This window comes from Plecotus auritus, assembly GCF_963455305.1.
Source record: "Plecotus auritus genome assembly, chromosome: 4".
Taxonomy (NCBI): domain Eukaryota; kingdom Metazoa; phylum Chordata; class Mammalia; order Chiroptera; family Vespertilionidae; genus Plecotus; species Plecotus auritus.
This window is the reverse complement of record NC_137775.1, coordinates 126,815,656-126,843,018: the sequence shown is the minus strand read 5'-3', so window position 1 is coordinate 126,843,018 and position 27,363 is coordinate 126,815,656. Positions and strand designations below refer to the sequence as shown.

At 39.3% G+C, this 27,363-nt stretch overlaps 1 protein-coding gene across 4 annotated transcripts in view; it reads right to left on the bottom strand.

Annotated features, from left to right (window-relative positions):
- The window catches only part of NRF1 (nuclear respiratory factor 1), a 145,734-nt gene that overhangs the window by 73,587 nt on the left and 44,784 nt on the right, over positions 1–27,363 (bottom strand). For all 4 annotated transcript variants that reach the window (XM_080666702.1, XM_080666704.1, XM_080666705.1 and 1 more), the window contains exons 2-4: positions 17,719–17,950; positions 7,838–7,952; positions 1,968–2,094 (exon numbers count right to left, since the gene is read on the bottom strand). In XM_080666702.1, the coding sequence (XP_080522828.1) occupies positions 1,968–2,094; positions 7,838–7,952; positions 17,719–17,941 (465 nt within the window). In that variant the 5' untranslated portion in view covers positions 17,942–17,950. The remainder of the gene's footprint in view (positions 1–1,967; positions 2,095–7,837; positions 7,953–17,718; positions 17,951–27,363) is intronic.

Below are 27,363 nucleotides of genomic sequence, written 5' to 3'. Positions count from 1 at the left end.
TCGATTCTGGTCAAGGGCATGTACCATGGTTGTGGGCACATGCCCAGTAGGGAGTATGCAGGAGGCAGCTAACAGATGTTTCTCTCTCATCGATGTTTCTAACTCTCTATCCCTCTCCCTTCCTCTCTGTAAAAAAATCAATAAAATATATTAAAAAAAAAAAAAAAGATATGTGATTTGCAAATATTTTCTCCCATTCTGTGGATTCTTTTCACTTTCTTGATGTTATATCATTTGTAGCTACTTTGAACATTTGTAACTTTAAGTATGCCACATAAATTAAAGAGTTAGGTTATTATTCCAATCTGAAAGAAATCTTTGTCTTTAACAAGGGAGTTTAACCCATTTATATTTATGGTTTATAACGTAATTATTTAGTTTCACTAATATTAGCTTGTTCTATGCTTTGTGTTTTGTTTTGAATTCCTTCCCTTGTTTTCTATCTTTTGTATATAGCCTTGGTTTTCTTTCCTCTTTAGTGCTCTGGAAGAAATATTTTGCTTCTTATTCTATTGGTATTTATTCTTTAGCCATACTTATTAAATGTCAGTCAATGGGAAAATATCTACTTCTTTTTACCTTATTCTAGTCTATCATACAACTGTTTGTTCTTGCTTCATAAAATCTACATATCTTTTTGTATCATATGGACAATTCCAACAGTTTCCTAAAGCTTTCTTTTGGATTTTTCAGTGAGGAATCTTCAGGGGTATTTTTGTGAGTCTTCTAGGTAAGTCTTTTTTGTTGTTGTTAATCCTCACCCAAGAATATTTTTCATTGATTTTTAGAGAGAGGGGACGGGAAGGGGAGAGAAAAAGAAACATCCATGTGAGAGAAACACAACCATTGGTTGCCTCCCAAAAGCACCCTGACTGGAGATAGAGCCTGCAACCAAGGTCCGTGCCCTCAACCGGAATCAAACCTGTGACCCTTCAGTCCACGGGCCGATGCTCCATCCACTAAACCAAACCGGGCACGGCTTCTAGATGAGTCTTTTTTCACAGATCACATTAGTAGAATAATATTTAAAGTTTTTAATACTACAGAAGAGAAGACATGCCCAGCTTTCATGTCTATCAACAGTGTGATACTAAGAACTGCTTGACAGGCACCATTGTGAACTAGAAGCTTTCTACCACATTCCTCTAAGGAAAGGTCCTAATATGCATCCTATTTAGGGTCTCAGGAATTCTGGGGAAACCTCAATACAAAACTTAAAAACATTAAGGAAGAACCATAACATCTGTGTGTGTGGAAAAACACATAGTACAACTAATAAAATCTCAAGTGATTAGTAATTCTGAATCCTTGAAATGTCTACATTCAGTATGGGAGAAAACTGACAAATGTAATTTTGAGGGAATAAATTTTATCCTAATAAAAACAAAATTCAATTTAAATATGGACAGATCATTATTCTACTAATGACTCAAAGTTATTTCAGCCAGAGAAAAAGTAGTTCACATAAGTAAATAGTATTTTCATAAAGTTATCTATGGACAGGTATACAATCAAAATATTTAAGTATATTTCAAAACTAAAGCAATGTTAAGTCAAATCTTTGAATAAATGTAAGAGATTTTAAATATGCAACTCAAATATCAGAAATGAATAAAGTACTCCCAGCTTTGCCTCATGAAGTTTATACCTTGGAATTATCTACCATTTTGTTTCTGACATAAATCAGCAACTTTCTTACAAAATCCTACATTGATTTCTTAACAAACACAATACCATTTTTTCCATTGCATCTGGGGAGATAAAATACCTTGTTATAGGAAGTAGAAAGAGACATAATCGTTTTTATTTTTATTTGCATAAAGTAGTTTGAAAACCCCACTCCCCACTCCCATCCTGGATGAGAGGAGGTTAGAAGTAATAATGAGTATGCTACACAGAAGATCATAAGAATGTGAACAACTCACAGAAAGCAAAGGGTATCTGAGAACACAGCTCAGTTCTCTTACCACATTCTCCAATGGTGCTGCACCAAATACTTTAAAGACTGGGTTGGGTTTGGAGGGTGAGATACAGAGGACAATAGCTTGCTGTCCCACTCGAGTAGTATATTCATCTAATGTGGCTCGAAGTTTCCTGAATCAGAGAATGAAAAGAGAATAAAATCAGTTTAAAAAGAAAAATTACAGTGACTGACAGACACAAAATTTACTTTGACTTGAGACAATTTATTCTGACTAGATACATTAGTCTATCCTTTTAAGGGACTGGTGAGTCATGCCAATTCAAGTGAAGTGAAGCCAACATATCTAAAATAAAGTTTTCCATCTTTCTCCAGAACCATGTACTGTGTTATCTATGTTCCTCATAGCAAATATATGTCTATAAATAATACATTCTAATTCCTCCTGCCTGTACTATCATTAAAGGAAATGAGAACTGCCCATCTAATGGCATATAATCTGAATGCTTGCTGAAAGCTACTGTTAGTACTTTTCAAGCTTTCCTTTAGTTTCGTATAATCTTCTTATGTTCTTAATGTAGAATGTTTTCTAGCTTTTATCACATATCATTCACATGGGCTGGCACTCCATTAGGAATCAACATTCCAATAAATACCAGAAAATTGGGATGTAGTGTTTAAAATACTGTAAGAAAAAAGTTCTAGAGCATTATATAAATTTCTTATCATCTATAATAATAAAAGGGTAATATGCTAATTAGACCAGACGTCCTTCCTGATGAAGCCCGGGCCAGAGGGAAGCCAGCCCAGGTCCTGGGTGCCTGTGGGCAGCCCGAGGGAAGCCAGCCTGCAGGTGGCCGGAGGGAAGCCAGTCTGGGTCCCGGGTGCCAGTGGGCGGCCCCAGGGAATCCAGCCCAGGTCCTGGGTGCTTGTGGGCAGCCGGAAGGAAGCAGCCCGGGTCCCAAGTGCCTGCCAGCGGCCAGAGGAGGGAAGCAGCCCGGGTCCTGGGTGCCAGCGGGAAACCAGTGCCAGCAGCCAGGGGAAGGAAGGCCTACTCTTGCACTAATTTTCATGCATTGGGCCTCTAGTATATGAATGCATGTTACGCAAAATATTAAGTCCTTCATGAACCACACCTACGTACTAATCTTTCTTTGCTACCTACAAACTTTTCCGAAGAAATAAAAATGAGCCAAAGACAACATACCGAACAAGAAATCTGGTGGCATTCCTTGAAGGAATGGTCTGTATTATATTCATGGTCTCTAATTCCTCCCTTCCATTTTCTCTTGAAGACACACCAATACTTTTGTTGTTGCCACTCTTTTGAAAATGTCCTGGTTAAGTTCAATCATGACCCCCATGTAGCTAAATCTAAAGGTCAATTTTCATCTTATTCAACCTGTCAGCAGCATTTGATAGAGCCGATCATGTGCCCTCTTCCTTGAAACTCTTTTTGCACTTGGTTTCCAGGGTACCACTCTCTTGGTTTTCCTCCTGATGTACTGGTTTCTTTTTAGACCTCCTTTGCTAGTTCCTTTCATCTCTCCACCTCTAAAGGGTATGCCCAGCCCATGTAGCTCAGTGCCTGAGCATCAGCCCATGAATCAGGAGGTCACAGTTCAATTCCTGATTAGGGCACATGCCTGGGTTTCGGGCTCAATACCCAGCAGGGGGAGTGCAGGAGGCAGCCGTCGATGGATGACTCTCTCTCACTGATGCTTCTATCTCACTATCCCTTTCCCTTCCTCTGTCTAAAATAAAAATAACAAAAATACTTAAAGGGTAGAGTGCTTCAGGCTTAAGTTCATACTCACTCCCTAGGTGGTCTCTTTCAGACACATAGTTTTAAATATTACCTATATTGTTTATATCTTCAACTAAGATCTCTCTTTTTAAAAAAAAAAATATTTTATTGAATTTTAAAGAGAGGAAGGGAGAGGGAGAGAGAGAAACATCAATATGAAAGCAGAACATCAATCTGCTGTCTCCTGTACTCCCCCTACCAGGGATCGAGCCCACAACCCAGACATATATACCCTGACTGAAAATCGAACCAGCAAGCTTTAGGTGCACAGGATCATGTCTAACCAACTGAGCCACACCAGCCATGGCTAAGATCTCTCTTTTGAATTCCAGATTCATATTTCCAACTACTTATTCTGTATCTCTATTTAATGGTTAAGAGGTATCATAAACTTTTTTTTTTTTTTTGGTTACAGAATTCTTTATTTATTTTTAAATAAATCTTTATTCAGATTATTACAATTATTTTTCCTTTTTCCCCCCATAGCCCCCCTCCACCCATTTCCCACCCCACCTTCTGCCCTTACCTCCCCCCCACTGTCCTCATCCATAGGTGTATGATTTTTGTCCATTCTCTTCATGAACCCCCCATACCCCTTTCCCCCTGAGAATTATCAGTCCACTCCCTTTCTATGCCCCTGATTCTATTATATTCACCAGATTATTCTGTTCCTCAGGTTTTTAATTCACTTGATTTTTAGGTTCGCTTGTTGATAGATATGTATTTGTTGTTCATAATTTTTCTCTTTACTTTTTTCTTCTTCCTCTTCTTTAAGAATACCTTTCAGCATTTCATATAATACTGGTTTGGTGGTGATGAACTCCTTCAGCTTTTTCTTATCTGTGAAGCTCTTTATCTGCCCTTCAATTCTGAATGATAGCTTTGCTGGGTAGAGTAATCTTGGTTGTAGGTTCTTGCTATTCATCACATTGAAAATTTCTTGCCACTCCCGTCTGGCCTGCATAGTTTCTGTTGAGAAGTCAGCTGACAGTCGTATGGGTGCTCCCTTGTAGGTAATTAACTGTTTTTCTCTTGCTGCTTTTAATATTCTCTCTTTGTCTTTTGCTCTTGGCATTTTAATTATGATGTGTCTTGGTGTGGTCCTCTTTGGATTCCTTTTGTTTGGGGTTCTGTGGGCTTCCTGGACTTGTAAGTCTATTTCTTTCACCAGGTGGGGGAAGTTTTCGGTCATTATTTCTTCAAATAGGTTTTCAGTATCTTGCTCTCTCTCTTCTTCTGGCACCCCCATAATTCTGATGTTGGTACGCTTGAAGTTGTCCCAGAGTCTTCTTACATTATCTTCAACTTTTTGGATTTTTTTTTTTTGCTTTTTGCTTTTTTGGTTGAGTGTTTTTTGCTTCTTTGTATTTCAATTCTTTGACTTGATTCTTGTGTTCCTCTATTCTGTTTCTGGGTCTCTGTATAATATTTTTTATTTCAGTCAGTGTATGTTTAATTTCTAGTTGGTCCTTTTTCATATCTTCGAGGGTCTCGTTATATTTATCGGCCTTTTCTAGGATATTCTTAAAAAGTCTTATAACGGTGGTTTTGAATTCTATATCCAGTCGTTTGTTTTCCTCCATTTCTTTCGTTTGTGATCTGATTCTTTGACCCCGCATTTTCACTGATTCCCTGAGTTGGTAAGGTAGATATTTGTGCTAGGTTTCCAATATGGCCCAGTGGGTCTGCTTCCCCAGTTAACCTGAGGTGGACACTCTTGGTGCACCCCTTTGTGGACTGTGTGTACAGCCTTGTTGTAATTAAGTCTTGATTGTTGTTGGTATCACTGGGAAGAATTGACCTCCGGGCCAGTTGGCTGTAAGGGTCAGCTGTGTCCTAATCCTATAAGGAGACAGCCTTATAGGATTAGACTTGCCAAATTGCAATAGCCTCTGTGCTCAGCTTGGATGGGGTGGAGTCTCAGTCTTGGCTTCCTGTCAGCCTTGCCCTTGCGCGCATGTGCGCTTTCAGTCCTCCGCCTTCCCCAGCTCGAGTCTCCGCCTGAGAGTCCAGACTCCCCCCACAAGAGCGTGGGTCCCCAGGGGCTCGCCTGGAACTGGGGTTCACTGCAGTCAGAACTGGGGCTCAGTGCCGTCAGGAGCCTCTGACTCCCTTCCACTAGGGAAAGCCTGTGGCAACCTCCGCAGCCTTTGTGCGCACTGGCACGCGCGCGCATGCGCACTTTCAGTCCTCCGCCTTCCCCGGCTCCCGAGTCTCCGCCCGAGAGTCCAGACTCCCCCCATAAGAGCGTGGGTCCCCAGGGGCTCGCCTGGAACTGGGGTTCACTGCAGTCAGAATCCTCTGACTCCCTTCCACTAGGGAAAGCCTGTGGCAACTTCCGCAGCCTTTGTGCGCACTGGCCCACGTGCGCCTTCAGACTTCTGCCTTTCCCAGCTCGAGTCTCCGCCCGAGAGTCCAGACTCCCCCCGTAAGAGCGTGGGTCCCCAGGGGTTCGCCCGGAACTGGGGTTCAGTGCAGTCAGAACTGGGGTTCAGTGCGGTCGGAGGCTTCCTTCCCCCTTCTGCCAGAGAAAGTCAGCCAGGCTCTCAGCCGCCCTTCCTCTCTGCGCGCACAAAGCCCCTTTGCCGTACCTCCAATTCTCTGTGAGTTTTTCTCTTTCCTTCTAGTTGTAGAATTTTCACTCAGCCAGCTTTCCTGTGGTTCTGGATGGTGTCCGTTCTGTCTTTTAGTTGTAGTTTTGAAATTGTTGTGCGAGGCAGCAGTTTAGGTGTTTACCTATGCCGCCATCTTGGTTTCTCCAAGAGGTATCATAAACTTAACGAAAACCAAATTCCTGACTCTGCCCTCAATCCCATACCTGCTACTGTTCTGGTAAGTGTCAACTCAATCCTTCCAGTAATCAGACCAAAAAACTTGAGGCCACCCTTCAGGCCTTTTCCCCCTCTCTCATCCCACATCCAATCCATCAATGAATCATGCTGGAGCTGATTTGAAATACAACCCAAACCTGACTACCTCTTTCCACCTTTGCTGCTGCTACACTGGTTTAAAGGCACTATTATTTCTGGCTTGGACTACTACATTAGCCTCTTAATTGGTTTCCCTGTTTCCATTCTTATACTCCCAGATGCTATTGTCAATATAGTAGCCTAAATGACCCTTTTAAAACATATATTAGACCATATCATTGCTTTGGTCAAAAGCCTTCATTGACTTCCCACCTCACTCAGAGCAAGAATCAAAGCCCCAATACTGGATCAAAAGACTTCATGATGTGACTCTCCACTACTACTGACCATATCTTCTCTCATTTTCTCTCTAGCTATTCCTCAAACATGACTATCATGTTCCTTTCCCGCTTCAGAACCTTTCCCTTTCTTATTCCCCATTTCCCCAAGGGAAAAGCTCTTCCCCTAGACCTGCGGTTGGCAAACTGCGGCTCGCGAGCCACATGCGGCTCTTTGGCCCCTTGAGTGTGGCTCTTCCACAAAATACCACGGCCTGGGCGAGTCTATTTTGAAGAAGGGGCGTTAGAAGAAGTTTAAGTTTAAAAAATTTGGCTCTCAAAAGAAATTTCAATCGTTGTACTGTTGATATTTGGCTCTGTTGACTAATGAGTTTGCCGACCACTGCCCTAGACATTAACACGGTTGCCTTTTCACTTACTTCAGGTCTCTGTTCAAAGGTTGTCTTATGAGCATTTCCCAGACCAACACTATAAAAAAAAGAGAAACTACATATTCCCCCTAATTCCTAACCTTTAGTTTTCCTTATTCCACTTCATTTTCCTCCATAGCACTTATCCTCATCTGACATATTACATATTTGTTCACTTTTTTCCCTTCACTAGAATATAAACTCTTTAATGGAATGTTTTGTTCACTATTATATTCTCAAGGCCTAGAACAATGCCTGGCACATAGCAGGCATATAGGTTTTCTGAATTAATTAATGTAATTTTATACATTGGTTAATCGTAATTCTAGTTCCATTTATTTAATTTCGTAAGAGTACTTTAAAGTCTAATTTTGTCATCAAGGGATCTAACTTGGTCTCTTTGGTGAACCTAATAATGTATGTTCTAATTGTGTCATCCACCCCATGAAATATTTGAGAAATAACAACAATATGGATAAAAATGCCCTCACCGAAGCAAACGTGTTTGCTGTCTCTTCCGGATAGATGGATTAGACTCAAACACATGAGGCCGTTTCCGTTTCTTTCCTGTTGCCACAGCAGCAGCAGCAGCCATTCCCACAGGACCTGAAATAATAATGTATGTGCTGAGATTACGCAGAGCCTGTTAACTATACAAGACAGAACACAATTAAAGTACAAAAAAGGTAGCACTATTTCCTAATATGTTTCAATAAATATAAAATGTTCCTGATATTATCAATATATTTCACTATTATTCAACATGAATTATATTTCAATCTACCAATAAAACTTAAAAATGAATCTTTTAAAAAAGTGACTGGCATGCCTCCCCACCACATACCAGCTTGAATTTTATATAATGCTTTTTGTTTTGTTTTGCCATTATACTCATACTGCTAAGGAAATATTTTCACAGGTGCCAGATGATATTGCAACATTGAGAGGAAGCTTGCCAAAACAAAAAAAAAATTACAGATTTCAAATTTCATTTTCATTCCTGTGACATGGGCCAAATTAAGGAAGTCAGACATAATCACTCATACTTGGAATTCTAACAACACCTATATGAGGAGTATCTAGACGAGTATCAACTGAATTAGAAAACTTTCTGTTATATATCAGAAAATTGTGCTCCAAATGGAGTTGTTGACCGCAAGGTCAAAATGATGAAAACATCCTGGTAGAAAGAGATGGAAACCTATCCCACTCTAGGGAAAAAATGGTCTGTTTTGCCCTGAAACTAATGACTAAAATAAAGGTAGGCCGTCAGGAACTATTGGAGTCTCTGATTCATGAAATCTCAAACATATCAAAGACATTCCTTTTAAAAAAAAAAAAAAAAATTGATTTCAGAGAGGAAGGTAGAGGGAGAGAGAGACAGAAACAACAATGAGGAGAATCATTGATTAGCTGCTTCTTGCACGCCCCACACTGGGAATTGAGCATGTACCCTAACCAGGAATTGAACCGTGACCTCCTAGTTCCATAGGTAAATGCTGAACCACTGAGCCACGCCAGCTGGGCCTTATTTATTTATTTATTTTTAACAGATAACCCACCATTATACTTATTTGTGAATCCCATAAACGGCTTAAATAAAAATTAATTTTAATCCTTCACATTTATACTGGCATAAATGTTATATATGTTCTAAGTGGCTCAATTAAAATAAGCCTTCCTGAAAAATCTGCTGCTCTAATACTGTTTAGCAGTATAAGTCTGACTTAAATAAACCCTTCTAAAAGAGATCCAAAGCAAGTCAAAATGTATGATTTTTTTATCCACCTTTCATCATAAACAGCTGGGAGAGGGGAAAAAAATCTTAATGATACATTTTTTCCAACATTTTATTTTTTTAATTGTGGTAAGAGCACTTAACATGAGATCTGCCATGTTAACAAAATTTTAAGTGTATAATACAGTATTGTTAAATATAGGCACAATGTTGTACAGCAGATCTCTAGAACTTAACTCTCTACAAAAATATGTAAAAGAGGAAAATGAATAGTCAATAAAGATCTGAAATGGTGTAGTATCTTGTCTTCCTGCACTGGCTGAAACCTCTACCTCAGAGCCAAGCAAATTAAACCAATAGTAAGATAGTATTTCATACCCACCAAACTGCCAAAAATGAAAACTGATTGATAATACCAAATAAGGTGAGGACAAGAAGCAGTAGGCACTCTAGTACACTGCTTATGGGAATGTAAATTAATGCAACAATTTGAAAAGACATTTGGAATATCTAGTAAAACTGAAAATGTGCTGATCCTTGCCTTCCAATTCCCTCTCCTTCCTAGGTATATCCTTAAGCAATGGCTTTCAAACTGCAGGTTTCCACCCTATGGTGGCTCATAAATAATTTTTTGGTTTGTTTTGTTTTTAATAAAATGCAATAAAGTGAAAAAGAATAGAACATATCAGATATTGTGTTACATACAGTAGGGGATAAGTGTTACTTCATGAGAAACTGTTATTTCATTTCATGTGCATTTATGTATTTGAGATAACAACGTAAAATGTATTACTGTGGGATATTGTCAGAAGAGTTTGAAAACCAATGCCAAGAGGAACTCACACAATATGCACAAGAAAATATGTAAGATGATTTTAATTTGCAGCAATTATAATTGCAAAATATTATAAACAACCTAAGACGAGAAAATATGTAAGATGATTTTAATTTGCAGCAATTATAATTTGCAAAATATTATAAACAACCTAAGTATTCTACCAATATATGAGACAGCCAGATAATGGACTACCAAACAACAGTTAAAATGAAAACATATCATCATATTATCAACATGAATCTCAGAAAAAGAATACCAAATGAATAAACATCCTATCTAATAAAAGAGTAATATGCAAATTGACTATCACTCCAACACACAAGATGGCTGCCCCCATATGGTCAAAGATGGCCACCACAAGATGGCCAGTAAGGGAGGGCAGTTGGGAGGGACCAGGCCTGCAAGGAAAGGCAGTTGGGGGCGATCAGGCCAGCAGGGGAGGGCAGTTGGGAAGGACCAGGCCTGCAGGGGAGGGCAGTTAGGGGTGACCAGGCTGGCAGAGGCGGGAAGTTGGGGGCGACTGGGCCTGCAGGGAAAGGCAGTTAGGGGGGACCCAGGCCTGCAGGGGAGGGCAGTTAGGGGCCAACAGGCTGGCAGGGGAGCAGTTAGGCATCAATCAGGCTGGCAGGGGAATGGTTAGGGGGTGATCAGGCTGGCAGGCAGAAGCGGTTAGGGGCAATCAGGAAGGCAGGCAGGGGAGCAGTTGAGAGCCAGCAGTCCTGGATTGGAGAGGGTGCAGGCTGGGCTGAGGGACACCCCCCCCCATGCACAAATTTCATGCACTGGGCCTCTAGAAATGTTATAAAATGATAACACCAGTGTAATACCATTCATATAAAACTTAAAACATGCAAAGCAATGCTAAGTATTATTTACTGATATACAGCAAAAACATAAAAGAAATGGAAGAGAATGATAAAGACCAAATTCAGAACAGAACAAGTTACCTCAGTGGAGGGAGGGAAAGAGGATAAGGAAAAGCAGCTACCTATTATTCCTTCCTCTTCATTGACCTTACTTCATTACTTATTTCAGAGCACACAATACTTTCTGAAAATATTTTACTTTATTATATATATCCTTCTCCCACCACTGGTCTGTAAACACCTTTAGTAGAAAACTCTTGCTTGTCTTATTCATAGTATCTATATATAGAAATAGAGTATATAGTAAGTATATATTATTGAATGATTAAATAGTAAATCATTTCTACCAGCTGGGCCTCAGTTTGCATATCTGCCACATAAAAGGGTTAAGTTAAAGTCCTTTCCTAATCTTAGCACTATGACAATACAGTACAGTAATACAGCAAAACTATGTCTCAAAAGCATCTTCCTTCCTAGGAAAGAAGCTGACCTGGATTCCCGATGTTAGGATGCCCTCTTCTGGGACGTATAAGAACTTCAAAAATGTATTTTACAAATATTTCATGTGATTTGCTGCTACTAAGCTTAATTTTTAAATTCACCATTCCAGAAATATACAATAGATAATAACTTATAGTAAAAAGATTATTCTTAATTACACCTATCTTCCTCCCCTTAAATACAGCATATATTAAAAAGATGTTATATTTTGGCTATTCCTGATCACTGATCTCCTGTCCAGTTTTTCCTAACCATCTAAGCCCAATATCAGATCCACCCAAGTATGGTTTAAGAATCTTCCACGTAATGCTAAATATACAATGTAAATAACGAAGAGAATGGTACAAAATATAGCTCAGCTTTAAGTAATTTAGTGGCCCAGAAAAAGTCTTAAAACCTTAAATTGGATTAAGATGATCCAGGATTGCTAGTGCCCTCAGACATCTGGCAGAAGCAAACAAAAATCCTCTCGAGGAGGATAATATTATTCTAGATATCAAATTACTTCCTATTTTTACTTTAATTTTTAATTTTTCAATTACAGTTGACATACAATATTATTAGTTTCAGGTGTTACAACCCAGTGATTAGACATTATATAACTCAGCAATCATCCCAATAAATCTCATACCCATCTGACACCATACATAGTTATTACCCAAATTACTTCTAAAATTCATCTTCATGCCCTAGCCGGTTTGGCTCAGTGGATAGAGCGTGGACTGAAGGGTCCCGGATTCGATTCTGGTCAAAGGCATGTACTGTGGTTGAAGGCTCTTCCCCGGCCCGCGCCCTAGTTGGGGCTTGTGCAGGAGGCAACCAATCGATGTGTTTCTCTCACATCAATATTTCTCTCTGTCTTTCCCTCTCTCGTCCACTCTCTCTAAAAATCAATGGAAAAATATCCTTAGGTGAGGATTAAAAAATAATAAAAGTAAATAAGTAAGTAAATAAATAAATAAACAAATAAATAAAATTCATCTTCCAAACACAGCATCTAGCCTTCATTCAAATATAACCAGTAGGTAGTTCTGGTGAAGATGGCAGCATACTAGCCTCCTCCCACAACTACATCAAAATTACAACTAAACTATAGAATAACCATTATCATTCAGAACTGCCAGAAATCTGGCTAAATGGAAGTCCTACAACTAGGGAATTAAAGAAGCCACAGCAAGACTAATAGGAGGGGAAGAAATGTCAAATGGGCTGGTCCAGGGGTGGGCAAACTTTTTGACTCGAGGGCCACAATGGGTTCTTAAACTGGACCGGAGGGCCGGAACAAAAGCATGGATGGAGTGTTTGTGTGAACTAATATAAATTCAAAGTAAAGGAGCGGCCGAAACCGGTTTGGCTCAGTGGATAGAGCGTCGGCCTGTGGACTCAAGGGTCCCAGGTTCGATTCCGGTCAAGGGCATGTACCTTGGTTGCGGGCACATCCCCAGTAGGGGGCGTGCAGGAGGCAACTGATCGATGTCTCTCATCGATGTTTCTAACTCTCTATCCCTCTCCCTTCCTCTCTTCCTCTCTGTAAAAAAAATCAATAAAATATATTAAAAAAAAAAACAAAAAACCTGCCTGCGTGTAAGTTGTGCCAGGCACCGTACTTAAAAAAAAAAATAAAATAAAAAATAAAAACATATATATATATATACACATATTTAGCCCTAACCGGTTTGGCTCAATGGATAGAGCGTCGGCCTGCGGACTGAAGGGTCCCAGGTTCGATTCCAGTCAAGGGCATGTACCTGGGTTGCGGGCACATCCCCAGTAGGGGGCGTGCAGGAGGCAACTGATCGATGTCTCTCTCTCATCGATGTTTCTAACTCTCTATTCCTCTCTCTTCCTCTCTGTAAAAAATCAATAAAATATATTTTAAAAAAAATTAAAAAAATATATATATTAAAAAAAAAAAAAAAGTAAAGGAGCGGAGGGGAGAGCAAGAGAACCAGATAGAACAGCCGGATCCGGCCCGCGGGCTGTAGTTTGCCCACGGCTGGGCTGGTCCCACACACACGTGTGACAGATAAAAATTGGGAGGGATGTCTCAATTGCAGAGGTCCCTCTTGAGGAGTGAGGGGTCCCAGCCCCACACCAGGCCCCCCAACTCAGGGTTCCAGAGCAAGGAAGAGAAGTCCCCATAACTTCTGGCTGTAAACACCAGCGGGGAATGAGGCTAAGGGAGTTGGAAGGCTGCTGGAGTCCCACCCAGTTCCTCTTAAAGGACCTTTGCACAGACTTACTTACTCAGACTCATTCTCTCTGAGCTCCAGCCTTGGTGTGGCAGCTTGAAAGACATGAAACCTATGAGGAGGAACTATCTCCCTGACATAAGTACTGGCAGAGGCCATTGTTTCTTTACTGAGCCCTTCCTCCACATTGCAAGCAGGCAGGCGCTATATCTGAGACTCCAATAACTTGGCTCACAGAGTTTGCCCCGCCTGGTGATTCTCTGAGGCTCCACCCCACCCAACTTTTGGGCCCACCCAAGCTGTTTCCTGTAGCTTTTCTAGACAATGATCTGTCTTGGCTTGCTTCAGATTTTCCTAAACAAGCAGGATCTGGCTTCAGCATACCTCTCACTAAGTGGCCGCAGGCTCAGCCCCAGGCAGCAGTTCACAGACTGGCCTTGCCTGGGCACCACCAAGCCCAGCACAAGTAGCAGTCATCTGCAGATCGCTTTATAGCTCATGCCAGGTGGCCCCAGGCAGAACACAGATGGTAGCTGCACCTCCTGAGAGGCCCCAGAGCCAGCACACCCAGTGGCTATCTTCAGCGACTTTGAAGCACAACCACCCAAAGACCTCCATAAGTGACACACTCAAGGTGTGGGCTCAGTGGGCACCAGAGCCCCACTGAAGTAAGTCCTGCTCTATGAGGTGGGCTCCAGCACAGCTGATCCTCCACAGTGGTCTGAGGTCAGTGGTTGCACCCAGTCCTTGCAGCTGAACAGCCACGGGGTAGATCCCTCCCACTGACATGCCAACAGCAATCAAGGCTCAACTACAAGAGGAGGGTGTACACAGCCCACACTGGGGTTGGGAGGGGGGCGCACCATGTGTGCCCAGCTTGGGTGATAGGGGAGGCTGTGCCACTGGACCCTACAGAATACTCACATTAGGCCACTCTACCAAGCCTGGGAGATGTAGCAACTCTAATACATAGAAACAAATGCAAGGAGGCTGCCCCAAATGAAGGAACGGAACAAAACTCCAGAAAAGAACTAAACATAATGGAGACAAGCAATCTATTAGATGCAGAGTTGAAAACAACAGCTATAAAGATGTTCAATAAACTTACTGAAAACCTCAACAGTATAACAAAGTACCAGTCAGAAATAAAGGATACAGTAACTGAAATGAATAATTTACAGGAAATCAACAGCAGAGTAGATAAAGCAGAGAATCAAATCAGCGATTTGAAATATAAGGAAGCAAAAAACACCCAATCAGAACAGCAAAAAAAGAAAAAGAATCCAAAAAAATGAGAATAGTGTAAGGAGCCTCTGGGTCAACTTCAAGGATACCAACATTAACATCATGGGGGTGCCAGTAGGAAAAGAGAGAAAGCAAGAAATTGAAAACCTATTTGAAAAAAATAATGACAGATCAACAAGCAACAAATATTGGCATGCAATGTGGTGTGATCAAGTGATAATCATTAGTCGAACATTGTCTATGGGTAGTGACTCTTGGATTTAAATATGTAGACTATCTGTGTAGATATGCAGTATTTATTTATGTTGGCTAAATTACTAGTGTTTTTTCCAACATATGGCTTATTCACGAGAATTTGTTAAAAATAATAATGAATTAACAACAAAATAACCTGTTTATTTATAAGCAAATTTTGGTTAAAAGCATTTTAAAATTAATAGGGTGTTAATGTTCACACATGCTATATGGACTGGAAATTTTGTCCAATAAATCTAGGTCCACAAAATCGTGTTTACTGTATTCCAAAAAATTCAAGAGGAGGGAAGACTCTCAAGCCCATTTTATGAAGCCAACATTATGCTAATCCCAAAATCAGATAAGGACACTACAAAGAAAGAAAATTATAGGCCAATATTCCTGATGAACATAGATGCTAAAATCCTCAACAAAATTAGCAAACCAGATTCAGAAATACATTAAAGAGATCATACATCATGATTAGGTTGGATGTATTCCAGGGATTCAAGGTTGGTATAATAACCACAAATCAGTAAACTTGATATACCACATCAAACAAAATAAAGGATAAAAATCACATGATCATATCAACAGATGCAGAAAAAGCATTTGATAAAACCCACCACCCAATTATAATAAAAACTCTCAGCAAAGTGGAAATAGAGGGAACATGCCTTAACGTAATAAAAGCCATATATGACAAACCCACAGCTAACATCATACTCAATGGGCAAAAACTATAGGCATTTCCCTTAAGATCAGAACAAGACAGGGATGTCTGCTTTCACCACTCACTCTTATTCAACTTAGTACTGGAAGTCCTAAACACAGCAATCAGATAAGACGAAATAAAAGGCATTCCAATTGGAAAGGATGTAGAAAAACTGTCATTATTTGCAGATGACATGATACTGTATATAGAGAACCCTCAAGACTCCACCAAAAAAACTATTAGAATTGATAATGAATTCAGTAAAGTAATAGCATATAAAATAAATATCCAGAAATCAGTTACATTTTTATACACCAATAATGAACTATCAGAAAGAGAAACTAAGAAAACAATCCCATCCACAATTGCTTAAAAAAGGAAAACAAAAACAAAAACCTACACACAGACAACAGTATGGTGATTACCAGAGGGAAAGAGGGGTGGGGTGGGGGGAGGTAGAAGAGGATAAAGGGGGAATAAATGGTGACAAAGGAGACTTGACGTTGGGTGATGAACACACAATACAATATACTGATGATGAAATATAAAACTGTACACCTGAAACTTATGTAATTTCATTAACCAATGTCACCCCAATAAATTCAATAAAAATTTTAAAGAAAGAAATTCAAGTGTTCTAAGAAATTTGCATTATCCCTAAAGAGGACAAGTATCAATTATATAATACTTTGACATAAGTAAAGTATGTATGTTATAATTTCTAGGAGTACCCCTAATAGCAAAAGTATATATAACCTCCAAACTAACAAGAGAAAAATAAAAACTTTCAGTCACTCTAAAAGGAAAAGAAAACACAGAACAAGTGAGATAAAGAGAAAGCATACAGTAAACACGATCAATTTGAACTTAAATATATCAGTGATTACATTTAATATAAATGGACTAAATGCTTCAGTTCAAAGTCAAAAGATCGTTAGAATGGATGAAAATAAAAAACCAAGTCATATCACCAATAGTATATGATTCTAGGACTTAAGACTCAGTATAGCACTGGCACAAAATCCAAGGCTTAAAACAAAATCGTGAAGATGCGATATGAAGATAAATGTGAGAGTGCCTACATCCTAGGCCAGCTGTGGGCAAACTACAGCCCACGGGTCGGATCCGGTCCGTTTGGCTGTCCGGCCCGCGGAGCCAAAAGAGCGGAGGGTTCTCTTGCTCTCCCCTCCGCTCCTTCACCAGCAGCAGTGTTAACATGGCAACGTCGGAAACACGACCGCAGCTCCTTCTTCTGAGTGGGCGGATTTATATCCGCCCATTCAGTAGAAGGAACAACCTCTCAATCTTCCAGAGGCTCCTTGTAATGCCCGCGGACGCATCCCCCGACCTCACCCTGGGAATGCGTAGACACGTTATCGTCGTGATGTAGGGAGACACGCCCCTGGAGAGCACAGTATCAGAGCATTAGCTAAAAAGGAGACCAACAACACTGTTCCTACTGAAGTTGATGTTTTAAAGACCAAAAACCTTTCAACCCAGTCTACATTGCCATCTACATCTACGTCCCGGGCATAATTTGGAAGTTGCACTAAAGAAAATGTTTAATTTACTGTTTACACATTTTGTTCTTTTCTATTTGTTTTAGTTTTAAATTATTTTATTCTATTTAAGTTTAATTTGAAAGGCTTTTGTACCTTTCCTTTGTTAGGCAATTTTATTTTGCCTTTGCCATCTTCAATATAAGGTATGTTACTGTGCTATGATTCCTCCATTTTTTGAAGTTTCAAATTATAATAATTAGTGTTTACATTCTTCTTGTTAAAATGTCTGAAATGAATAAAACTATTGAAATAAAATAAAAAAAAGACCGTACCCTTTTATGTAATGATGTTTACTTTGAACTTATATTAGTTCACACAAACACTCCATCCATGTTTTTGTTCTGGCCCTCCGGTCCAGTTTAAGAACCCATTGTGGCCCTCGAGTCAAAAAGTTTGCCCACCCCTGTCCTAGGCTCTTCCAGATATGCAGGGTACCAGAGTTAAGCAAAAAATAAAGAACTTCCAATATAAACAACATTACCTGCAGCAGCCAGATGGGCTGTTACCTCGTCGGCAGCTGTGGAGTTGAGTATGTCGGAATCATCATAAGAGGTGTCCTCTGGTGAGGAAGGCGAGTCTTCATCAGCACTCAGCATACTGTGTTCAGTGTAGGTAGCCACATGGACCTGCTGTACTTGTTGGGCCACTGCATGGGCTTCTATGGTAGCCATGTGTTCAGTTTGGGTCACTCCGTGCTCCTCCATGTAGATCTACTGTCAGAAAAAAGGCAAAGAACAGAATTCAGTGTGTAATGTAACACTATACTTAAACTAAGTGATATTTTCCCTTTGATTTCACTACATACCTCACCACACCATGGGAAATGGGAAGCACCATTCAAATATGACCCAAAAATGTTAGAACATTTTCCTTATATAATACCTTTTGATGGAAATTCACTGTGCTGATTTTATGCCTGAGGTCACAAAACAATAAATACTCCGATATTACATATAACAGTAAAAGACAATTAAATATAACAAAAAAAAGATATTTAAAAGATCCCGGTGACTTGGTACTTGACACTATAGACATGAAAACACTTAATAAGTAAATGAAATACTTAACATTTTCTTTGTATTTCATAGACAAATAGGCGTTAAATTCCCCCCCCCCCCAAACTGCAATCATTCAAACTGGGTTTTCTGCTTATAAACTGCTTCTTATAAACCCTAAAATGATGCCGTAATTTATCAAGAAGTAAGATAAAGATTTGCTCTTCTACTGCACTTACAATCTGTTCCCTCTTTCCCCAACAACTACAGAGAAGTGCATTTTCTTTTAAAAAAAACTTTTTTGAAGCATACATACATGATTTAAAATAAAAACAGATTCATATTACACATATTGTTCTATAGTTTGCTTTTTTCTTATTACAATATACCTGGACATCTGACATGTCAAAACATTCAGATCTACCAGACCTTTCTAAATAGCTGCAGAATACTGCATTGTAAGATGCCATAATTATGCAACCAATCACCTACTGGTACATGGCAACGCTGCTGCTTCCAAATTTTTGTTATTATAAACATCAGTGCAGTAAACATAACTGTATATAAAACTTTGCATATTGGTTCCTCAAAAAAACCTTAAAAGAATTACTATATGACCCAGCAATTCCACTCTGGGTCTATATCCAGAAAACATGAAAGCAGTTTCAAAGGGCTATTTATACATACCCATGTTCATAACAGCAAAATTCACAATAGCCAAAAGGTAGAAGCAACCCAACTATCCACTGATGGATGAATGGATAACAAAATGTGAATATACATACAATGCAATACTATTCAACCTTTAAAAAAAAAAAATACAAACTAGGAATAGAAGGAAACTTCCTCAACCTGATTTTTAAAAATCTACAGATAACATCATACTTAACGGTGCGAATTACTACAGTCCCGCCTTATCTGTGGAGGATACACACCAAGACCTCTTGTGGATCCCTCAAACCATGGGTAGTACTAAGCCCTAATCTAGTATATGTTTTTTCCTGTAATTTATAATTAGGCACAGTAAGAGATTAACAAAAATAATAAAATAGAAAAATTATTACACTATAATAAGGTTATGTGAATGTGGTCTCTCTCTCTCTCTCCCTCAAATATCTTATTGTACAGTACTCACCCTTCCTTCTTGTGATAATGTGAGATGATAAAATGCCTACAGGATGAGCTGAAGTGAGGTGAATGATGTAGACCTTGAGAATCAGCGTCAGGCTACTATTGACCTTCTGATGATACATCAGAAGTAGGATCATCATATTTCGGGTGATCCTTCATCACTGAGCCATGACAACTGACTGTGGATATACGAAACTGCTGAAATAAAACTGTGGATAAGCAGGGACTACTATAGAAGCTTTCCTGCTAACATCAGGAATAATGCAAGGATGCCCCCACTTATCACTCCTTTCCAACACTGTACTGAAAGTCCTAGCTCAGTGGTCGGCAAACTCATTAGTCAACAGAGTGGCAAACCGCGGTTCGCGAGCCGCAGTTTGCCGACCACTGTCCTAGCTAATGCGGAAAGAAGGAGAAAGAACACTGACTGGGAAGGGGATAAAAAAACTTCCTCTGTTCAAGATGACATGATTGTCTATATAGGAAATCCAAAAGAATCAACAACAAAAGTTCTAAAACTAGTAAGTGATTATGGCAATGTTGCAGTAATCACAAATTTCATATACAAAAATCAATCTATATATGTAAAAGCCAAGCAACTGTCAGCCCAGTCGCTATGACGTGCACTGCGGCTGGCCAACCAGCCCGATTTGGGGGTGACCCACTTCCCCCCCTTCCTCCCCCCTTCCCCAGCCGGCCTGGCCTGGCCAGGCCAGATCAGGGGCGGGGCCGGCTGGCCAACTTCCCACGGCCCCTCCCCCCAGCCAGCCCCACCCCCAACCGGCCCACATAGGGGCAGGCCAGCCAGACCCTACCTGTGCACAAATTTGTGCACCAGGCCTCTAGTTCCTATATAACAGCAATGAACAAATAGAATTTGAAATTAAAAACACAATACCATTTACATTAGTAACCAAAAAATGAAATACTTAGGTATAAATCTAACAAAATACGAACAAGATCTATTTGGAAAAAATAAACTATAAAACTCTGATAAAAGAAATCAAAGAGGCCCTAGCTGGTGTTGCTAGGTGATTAGAGTGTTGGCCCAGGCATGGAAAGGTTGAGGGTTCAATTCCGGGTCAAGGGCATGTATGTGGGTTGCTGGTTCTATTCCTCCCTCCCTTCCTCCTTCTCTCCCTCTCTTTCTCTCTCTGCCCCTCCCTCCCTTCCACTCTCTCTAAAAATCAATGGAAAAAATATCCTCAGATGAGGATTAGCAACAATAAAAAGGAAATCAAAGAAGAAATAAGTCTCACAGTAGGAAGCCTCAATACTATCAAGATGTTCTAATTTGATCTACAGATTCAAGCAATCCCAATAAAAAAAAAATCCCAGCAAATTATTTTATGGATATTGACAAACTGATTCTAAAGTTTATATGGAGCCCTAGCCAGTTTGGCTCAGTGGAAGGAGTGTCGGCCTGCGGACTAAAGGGTTCCGGGTTCAATTCCGGTCAAGGGCACATGCCGGGGTTGGGGGCTCAATTCCCCAGTGGGGTGTGTGCAGGAGGCAGCTGATCAATGATTTTCTCTCATCATTGATGTTTCTATCTCTCTCTCCCTCTCCCTTCCTCTTTCTGAAATCAATAAAAAATATATTTTAAAAATAAATAAATAAAGTTTATATGGAGAGGCAAAAGACCCAGAATAGCTAACACAATGTTGAAAAAGAACAAAGCCAAAAGACTGACACTACTTGACTTTAAGACTTAAAGCTACAGTAATCAAAGTAGTGTGGTATTGATTAAAGACCAGACAAAGAGATCAATGGAACAGAATAAAAAGTAAAGGTATAAGTCTTCATATAAACAGTCAACTGATCTTTGACAAAGGAGCGAAGGCAATACATACAATTGACCAAAGACAGTCTCTAACAAATGGTGATAAAAATAACTGGACATCCACATGCCAAAAAATGAATCTAGACATAGACTTGACAGTCTTTACAAAAGTAACTCAAAATAGATCATAGACCTAAGTGTAAGATACAAAACTCCTAGATAACATGAGACAATCTAGATGACCATGGGTATGGCAACAATGTTTTAGATACAACACCAAAGGCATGATCCATGAAAAGAAATAACTGACAAGGCTGGACGTCATTAAAATTAGAAACTTTTGCTCTATGAAAGACACTCTCTATGAAAGAGAATGCATGCATACTCAAGAGTTTACCCCACAAAAAGGCAGCCATATAGATATAGAAAAATGACCTTTGTAGCTATAAGTAAAAATATAATTATCTGTTCATATGAAATTCTTTTCTCAATTTATTCTACTCTATCATTAAGGTTTCCTTTTCCTTCTTTGAGGACTTTTAAAATCCTTTGTTCCTCTGAGTAATTGCTTTCTTAAGCCTCGTCCTGATATCTTTCTTCTTTAGGTCAACTATTTCCATGTAACTGCCCAACTTTTTACTTTTCTAAGGTCCTTGATTTCTGTTTTATATTCTTGTGCTTTTTCTGATTTCTTTTTTTTTGGGGGGGGGGGGGCTCTAAATTTTAATTATCTCTTCTCACTCTCACACCACACACATATCATAACTCATCCTTGCAACTCAAGTGATTCTTATCTTTGGAACTATTTGATTATCTCAGGGAGTATTCTGTAGTTCAAAATAAAATTAAATGTAACTACAAAAAGGATGCCACAAATTCACAAAGATCTAATAATTGTCTATCTTTTGAAACCCCTTTCTATACTTTCTTTTCTGCCTGAGATCATTCCCAGCCTTGTAGTTCTGTGTGGCATAATACCTTCATAGATAAACTCACACCCTCATTTCTTCAAAAGGAGCTTTGAAAAGGTACCTGGTACAATAATAAGCATTTAACATAGAGAGAAAAGAAGAAAGAAAACATGATAAAATATTAATTTGGGAAATCTGGGTAACGATAGTTTTTTATACTACCTTTGCAACTTTTCTAAAAGCCTGAAATTATGTCAAAATTAAAAAAAATTAAGGAGAGGTTTCTTCCATATCCTATGTTTGGTGTGTTTCAGAATATTCAAGGGAATATATCCTACCTCCCAGATTTGTACATATCTAAAATGCAATTTAACACTATTTAAGTTACACAATTAAAAATAACATGAGAGAAAGACAACATTAAAATACTATTTTCCATCCATTTCACTGTTCTTCTAGAGACTAAAAGATGAACTGCTTAGGGCATTTTAGAATTCTGGGTACTTCAAAATTGTTTTTAAATGATTTGGGATTAGATGGCATCTAACTGCTTTTCAAAGGGATTTGTACACTATGCACTTGGCATAATGGATTTCAATTCTTTTCTTCAGAATCCAATTACTGCATAAATCAATAGCTGTCTGCTTCACAGGCTTGTTACTTCTGTCCAGTGCCTCATCTTTCTACCTCACTCCCCATCCCATCCTTCAGCCTCTCTAACCATTTTTATTTAGCACTCTGTGAAAAAGCAAAGGCAAAAGTATTTCAAACTACTTTGAAGCAGAGTGGGATACTTGTCAATGATGCTTTCAATGTTTTCAAAAAATAATATGTAAAATAGGTTGCCTAAAGCCAGATATGACTAACATATACACACTGCTGGAGATCACCATGCCCGCCTGCCAGCCCGCCCGCCCCAAGACATTTTCAGTGATGCCTTTTAGCACTCATCTATGAGGAGTCAGGTTCTCTGGATAGCAAAACTGGAACGGCTAATGGATGAAAACGTATTAGGTAATATGATTTTTTTAAAAACCACACAGGACAGACTATTACTGCATATCCAGAACCCCTAGACGTTATTTAACCTCCAAGTCTCAATTTCAACTCTTTTTAATGAAAAGAAAAAGGTAATTCCTTTCCTCAAAAGGACATGAGGATTAAATGAGACCATCCAGATACACAGTGCCCAGCACATATGCTTAATATTATTATAATGCCAGAATTACTATGTCTTTATGAGTCTATCCTTCTTGATTTATTACCTGACTATTCTCACAAGGGCTGAGTCTCAATTTCTTCACCTTTAAATTAGATCTCCATCTCTGTGTTTTGTTGTGTTTTTTTTTTTTTAATTGAGGACAAAAGGTTTTGAGTCAGACATCTAAAATGCACTTCTTTCTTTTTTTAATTTACCAAAGTAACATTGGTTAATAAGATTACATAAGTTGCAGATATACAACTGTATAATACGTTTGTATATTCAATTGTATGCTCACCACACAAAGTCCTGTTTCCTTCCATCACCATATATTTGACCCCCTTTACCCTATTCATCTTCCCCTGTACCCTCTTTCCACTCTGGTAGCCACCATAATGTTGTCTGTGTTCATGAATTTTTTGTTTGTTGTTTTTTAAGTGTCTTTTTAAAATATATTTTTATTGATTTCGAAGAGGAAGGGAGAGGGATAGAAACATCAATGATGAGAAAGAATCCATTAAACAGCTGCCTCCTGCAGGCCCCACATTGGGGATCGAGCCCACAACCTGGGCATGTTCCCTGACTGGGAATCGAACTGTGACCTCCTGGTTCATAGGTTGACGCTCAACCATTGAGCCATGCCAGCAGGGCAAATATGTTTTTTTAATTGATTTTAGAGAGAGAGGAAGGGAGAGGGATAGAAAGATAGAAATATCCATGAGAGAGAAATATTGGATCAGCCGCCTCCTCATGCCCCTACTGGGAATCGAGCCTGTAACCCGAGCATGTGCCCTGATGGGGAATTGAACCTCTTGATTCATGGGATTAACACTCAACCATGAGTCACACCAGCTGGGCTGTTTGTTGCTTTTTGTTTTATATCCCACATATAAGCGAAGTCATATGGCTCATATCCTTTTCTGCCTAACTTATTTCACTTAGCATACTTTCAAGATCCATCAATGTTGTCCCAGATGGCAGTATTGCATCTTTTTGTGGCTGAGTTGTATTCCACTGCATTCACGTATGTACCGCATCTTTATCCAATCATTGGTCCAAGGACACAAGTTGTTTCCATGTCTTGGTAAAAAGCTCTTTATTATATTAACTCTAACAATTAAGAAACAGTTCTCCTAGACATAAAACAAAGAAACTACAGGCAACCAACATCTCTAGCATCATTTCCTGACAGTGCACAAAATGGAGAACATAGACCTGACAGTGATTCTTCTGAACAGATGTGAAAAACAAAATAAAAGCACCAGCACAGAATTCTAAACACCACACCAAATTAAAAAGGCATATCTGTCTATCACCTGGAGCCAGTGATGGTCAGCAGATTAGTCAACACTAATGTAACATGGTAACAAGTTTACTAAAATCTCTTAGCCTGGTCAGTGGTCGGCAAACTGCGGCTTGCGAGCCACATGCGGCTCACGAACCGCGGTTTGCCGCTCTGTTGACTAATGAGTTTGCCGACCACTGGCCTGGATCATCACCTGGGAATGTAACATGTGCTTTATCTGAAGGTTCTTCTTTATTATATGAACTATAAAGGGGGGTGCATTGTGGTTCAGAGAAGTCTCTGCTTTTGCCATTCCAGGGCAGTAAGAGTGGGACTGAAAGATAATGGAAGAGAGCACAGAAAAATCGGATTTTCTTGTCTCAGCACCCCGATAGTTGAAGTTCATAATACCAGGGGAGCTTCGGGAATTTGGATAAAATATCCAAGAGACTTAAATTTAGTCTAATCCACACATAATAGATGAGATTAAGTATAGAGAGTAATTTAAAAATCAAAGTAGGAAAAGGCAGGCCAGGAAATCTAATCAAGGTATAACTAAATGTAAAAGAAAGCATTAGTCTAATCAATGATATTATCATATCAAAAGAAAAGCTGCAAGAACTGCCTAAGGGAAAGTCTCAGAGCAAGACTGTATCTACAGTCCAAACAGAAACAGAAAAACCCAATTTACATTCCCAGACATGTTCAGAATCTAAACTTTTTAACTAAGACAGAAATTTTACTAAGCAGAACAGACTTTCTCAAAAAAGCTAAAAATAGGATTTGATTTTTGGGGGACATAAGGTAATGGGTCAAAATCTCACCAAAGCAGGAAAAATAGAAAGCAATTGCACAAGAAAGTCAAAGTGAAAACGGAAGCAAGGTAAGGTGTGGCGTAATTCTGAGTAATAAATGGTACTTAAAATAAGAAGAACCCATCTGACCATCCTAGGAATATTCTCTTTCAAATAACCCAAGGGAGCTATTGGCTTTGCAGAGAAAAAATATATCCTCCTCCTATACCACTGGGCTCTCTCTACAGAGCAAAAGCCATATAGTCACGTATGCAGTTTATTGTTTTCCATTTTCAGATTCCAACTATATAAAAATATGGCAAATCAAATAGAATATAAAAAAGAATGTAAAAGTTATGAACTATGACAATGCAGAAGCAAAGATAAGGCTGAAAGAAATGAGGATGTAGGAGAGGGGTGGAGAGGTGGACAATGGTGAGGAGCACTACCACCCTATCTTTACACAGTGATACTATCAAGAAGAGATGGAAGAACTTAGTATTATCTTATTTAATAAAAGCATAGTATGCAAATTGTCCCTTCGATCGGAATTCTTCCAGGAGTTCGACCAGGGGGCGGGCTGGCTGGGGGAAAGAAGGGAGTACCTGGCCAGCAGCCACTAGGGACCCTACCAGTGCACAAATTTCATGCACTGGGCCTCTAGTTATAATATAATTATCAAAAATAGAGGAGACAGAAATGTAATCCTTATTTACAAAGAAGTAAAAAATACCCAAGTTTGATAAATCAAGAAAAGATGGTATAGACATATTACTTAGAGTTATGCAGAAGTTGTTTCATAACACTGTAAACAAAATAAACCATAATAAAAATAGTTAAAAGAAATTGTCTCTTAAAAAGTGGGAAGGGGGTAGTGGAAGAATGTGGCAAAAGACTAATTTTTATTCTAAGCCCTTCTATTTGATCTTTTATCATATGAATGTATTACTTTGACTTTTCACAAAATGAACTTTAAAAGCCAATAATTATAATATCCTTTTGAAACTTAAAACTAATGATGTTAAAGCAACTGTCATTAGAAAAATCAAGTCCCTTTCTTATGCTAAGAACCAAGAGAATAGCACTGCTCAGGTTTAGAAATAGTTTTTCTTTAAGTAAATGAACAAACAAAACTGAAACAGAGATCAGACTGATGGTTGCCAGAGGGGAGGCAGGGCTTGGGGACTGGATGAAAATGGTGAAGGGACAGTCAAGGGCAGCCGTGGGCAAACTATGGCCCGCGGGCCGGATCCGGCTGTTCTATCCGGTTCTCTTGCTCTCCCCTCCGCTCCTTTACTTTGAATTTATATTAGTTCACACAAACACTCCATCCATGCTTTTGTTCCGGCCCTCCGGTCCAGTTTAAGAACCCATTGTGGCCCTCGAGTCAAAAAGTTTGCCCACCCCTGGTCAAGGGGATGCAAAGTACAGCATAGGGAATATAGTCAATAATATTGTAATAACCATGTGTGGTGCCAGGTGGGTACTGGAAATATCAGGGGTAACACTTTGTGAAGTGTGCTATATACATGAAACTAATACAAAATAATACTGAATGTAAACTATAATAAAAAAGATTAACATATCACACACACACACACACACAAAATTGGTTAAAAGAAAAGAAATAGTTTTGCCTTGAGTAAGATTAATTTACTAATTTGGAGCATCTGCAAATAACAAAATTTTGTATGGCTGCAATTGCATAATAGTTTTCATTTAAATATGTTGATGAAATTTATAAATATTCATTAACATTAATAACAGCCCAAGAATCCAGTTAATAATTATCCTATCTGATAAAGAGGGAATATGCTAATTGACCCCCACACCATCACAAAGATGGAGGCGCCCACAACCAATAAGGAGGGAATATGCTAATTGACTGCCACACCCTCAAAGATGGAAGCGCCCACAGCCAATAAGAAGAGAATATGCTAATTGATTGACACACCCTCAAAGATGGCAGCGCCCACAGCCACAAGATGGCGGCGCCCAGTCCCCTCAGCCCCGCCAGGGTGGCAGG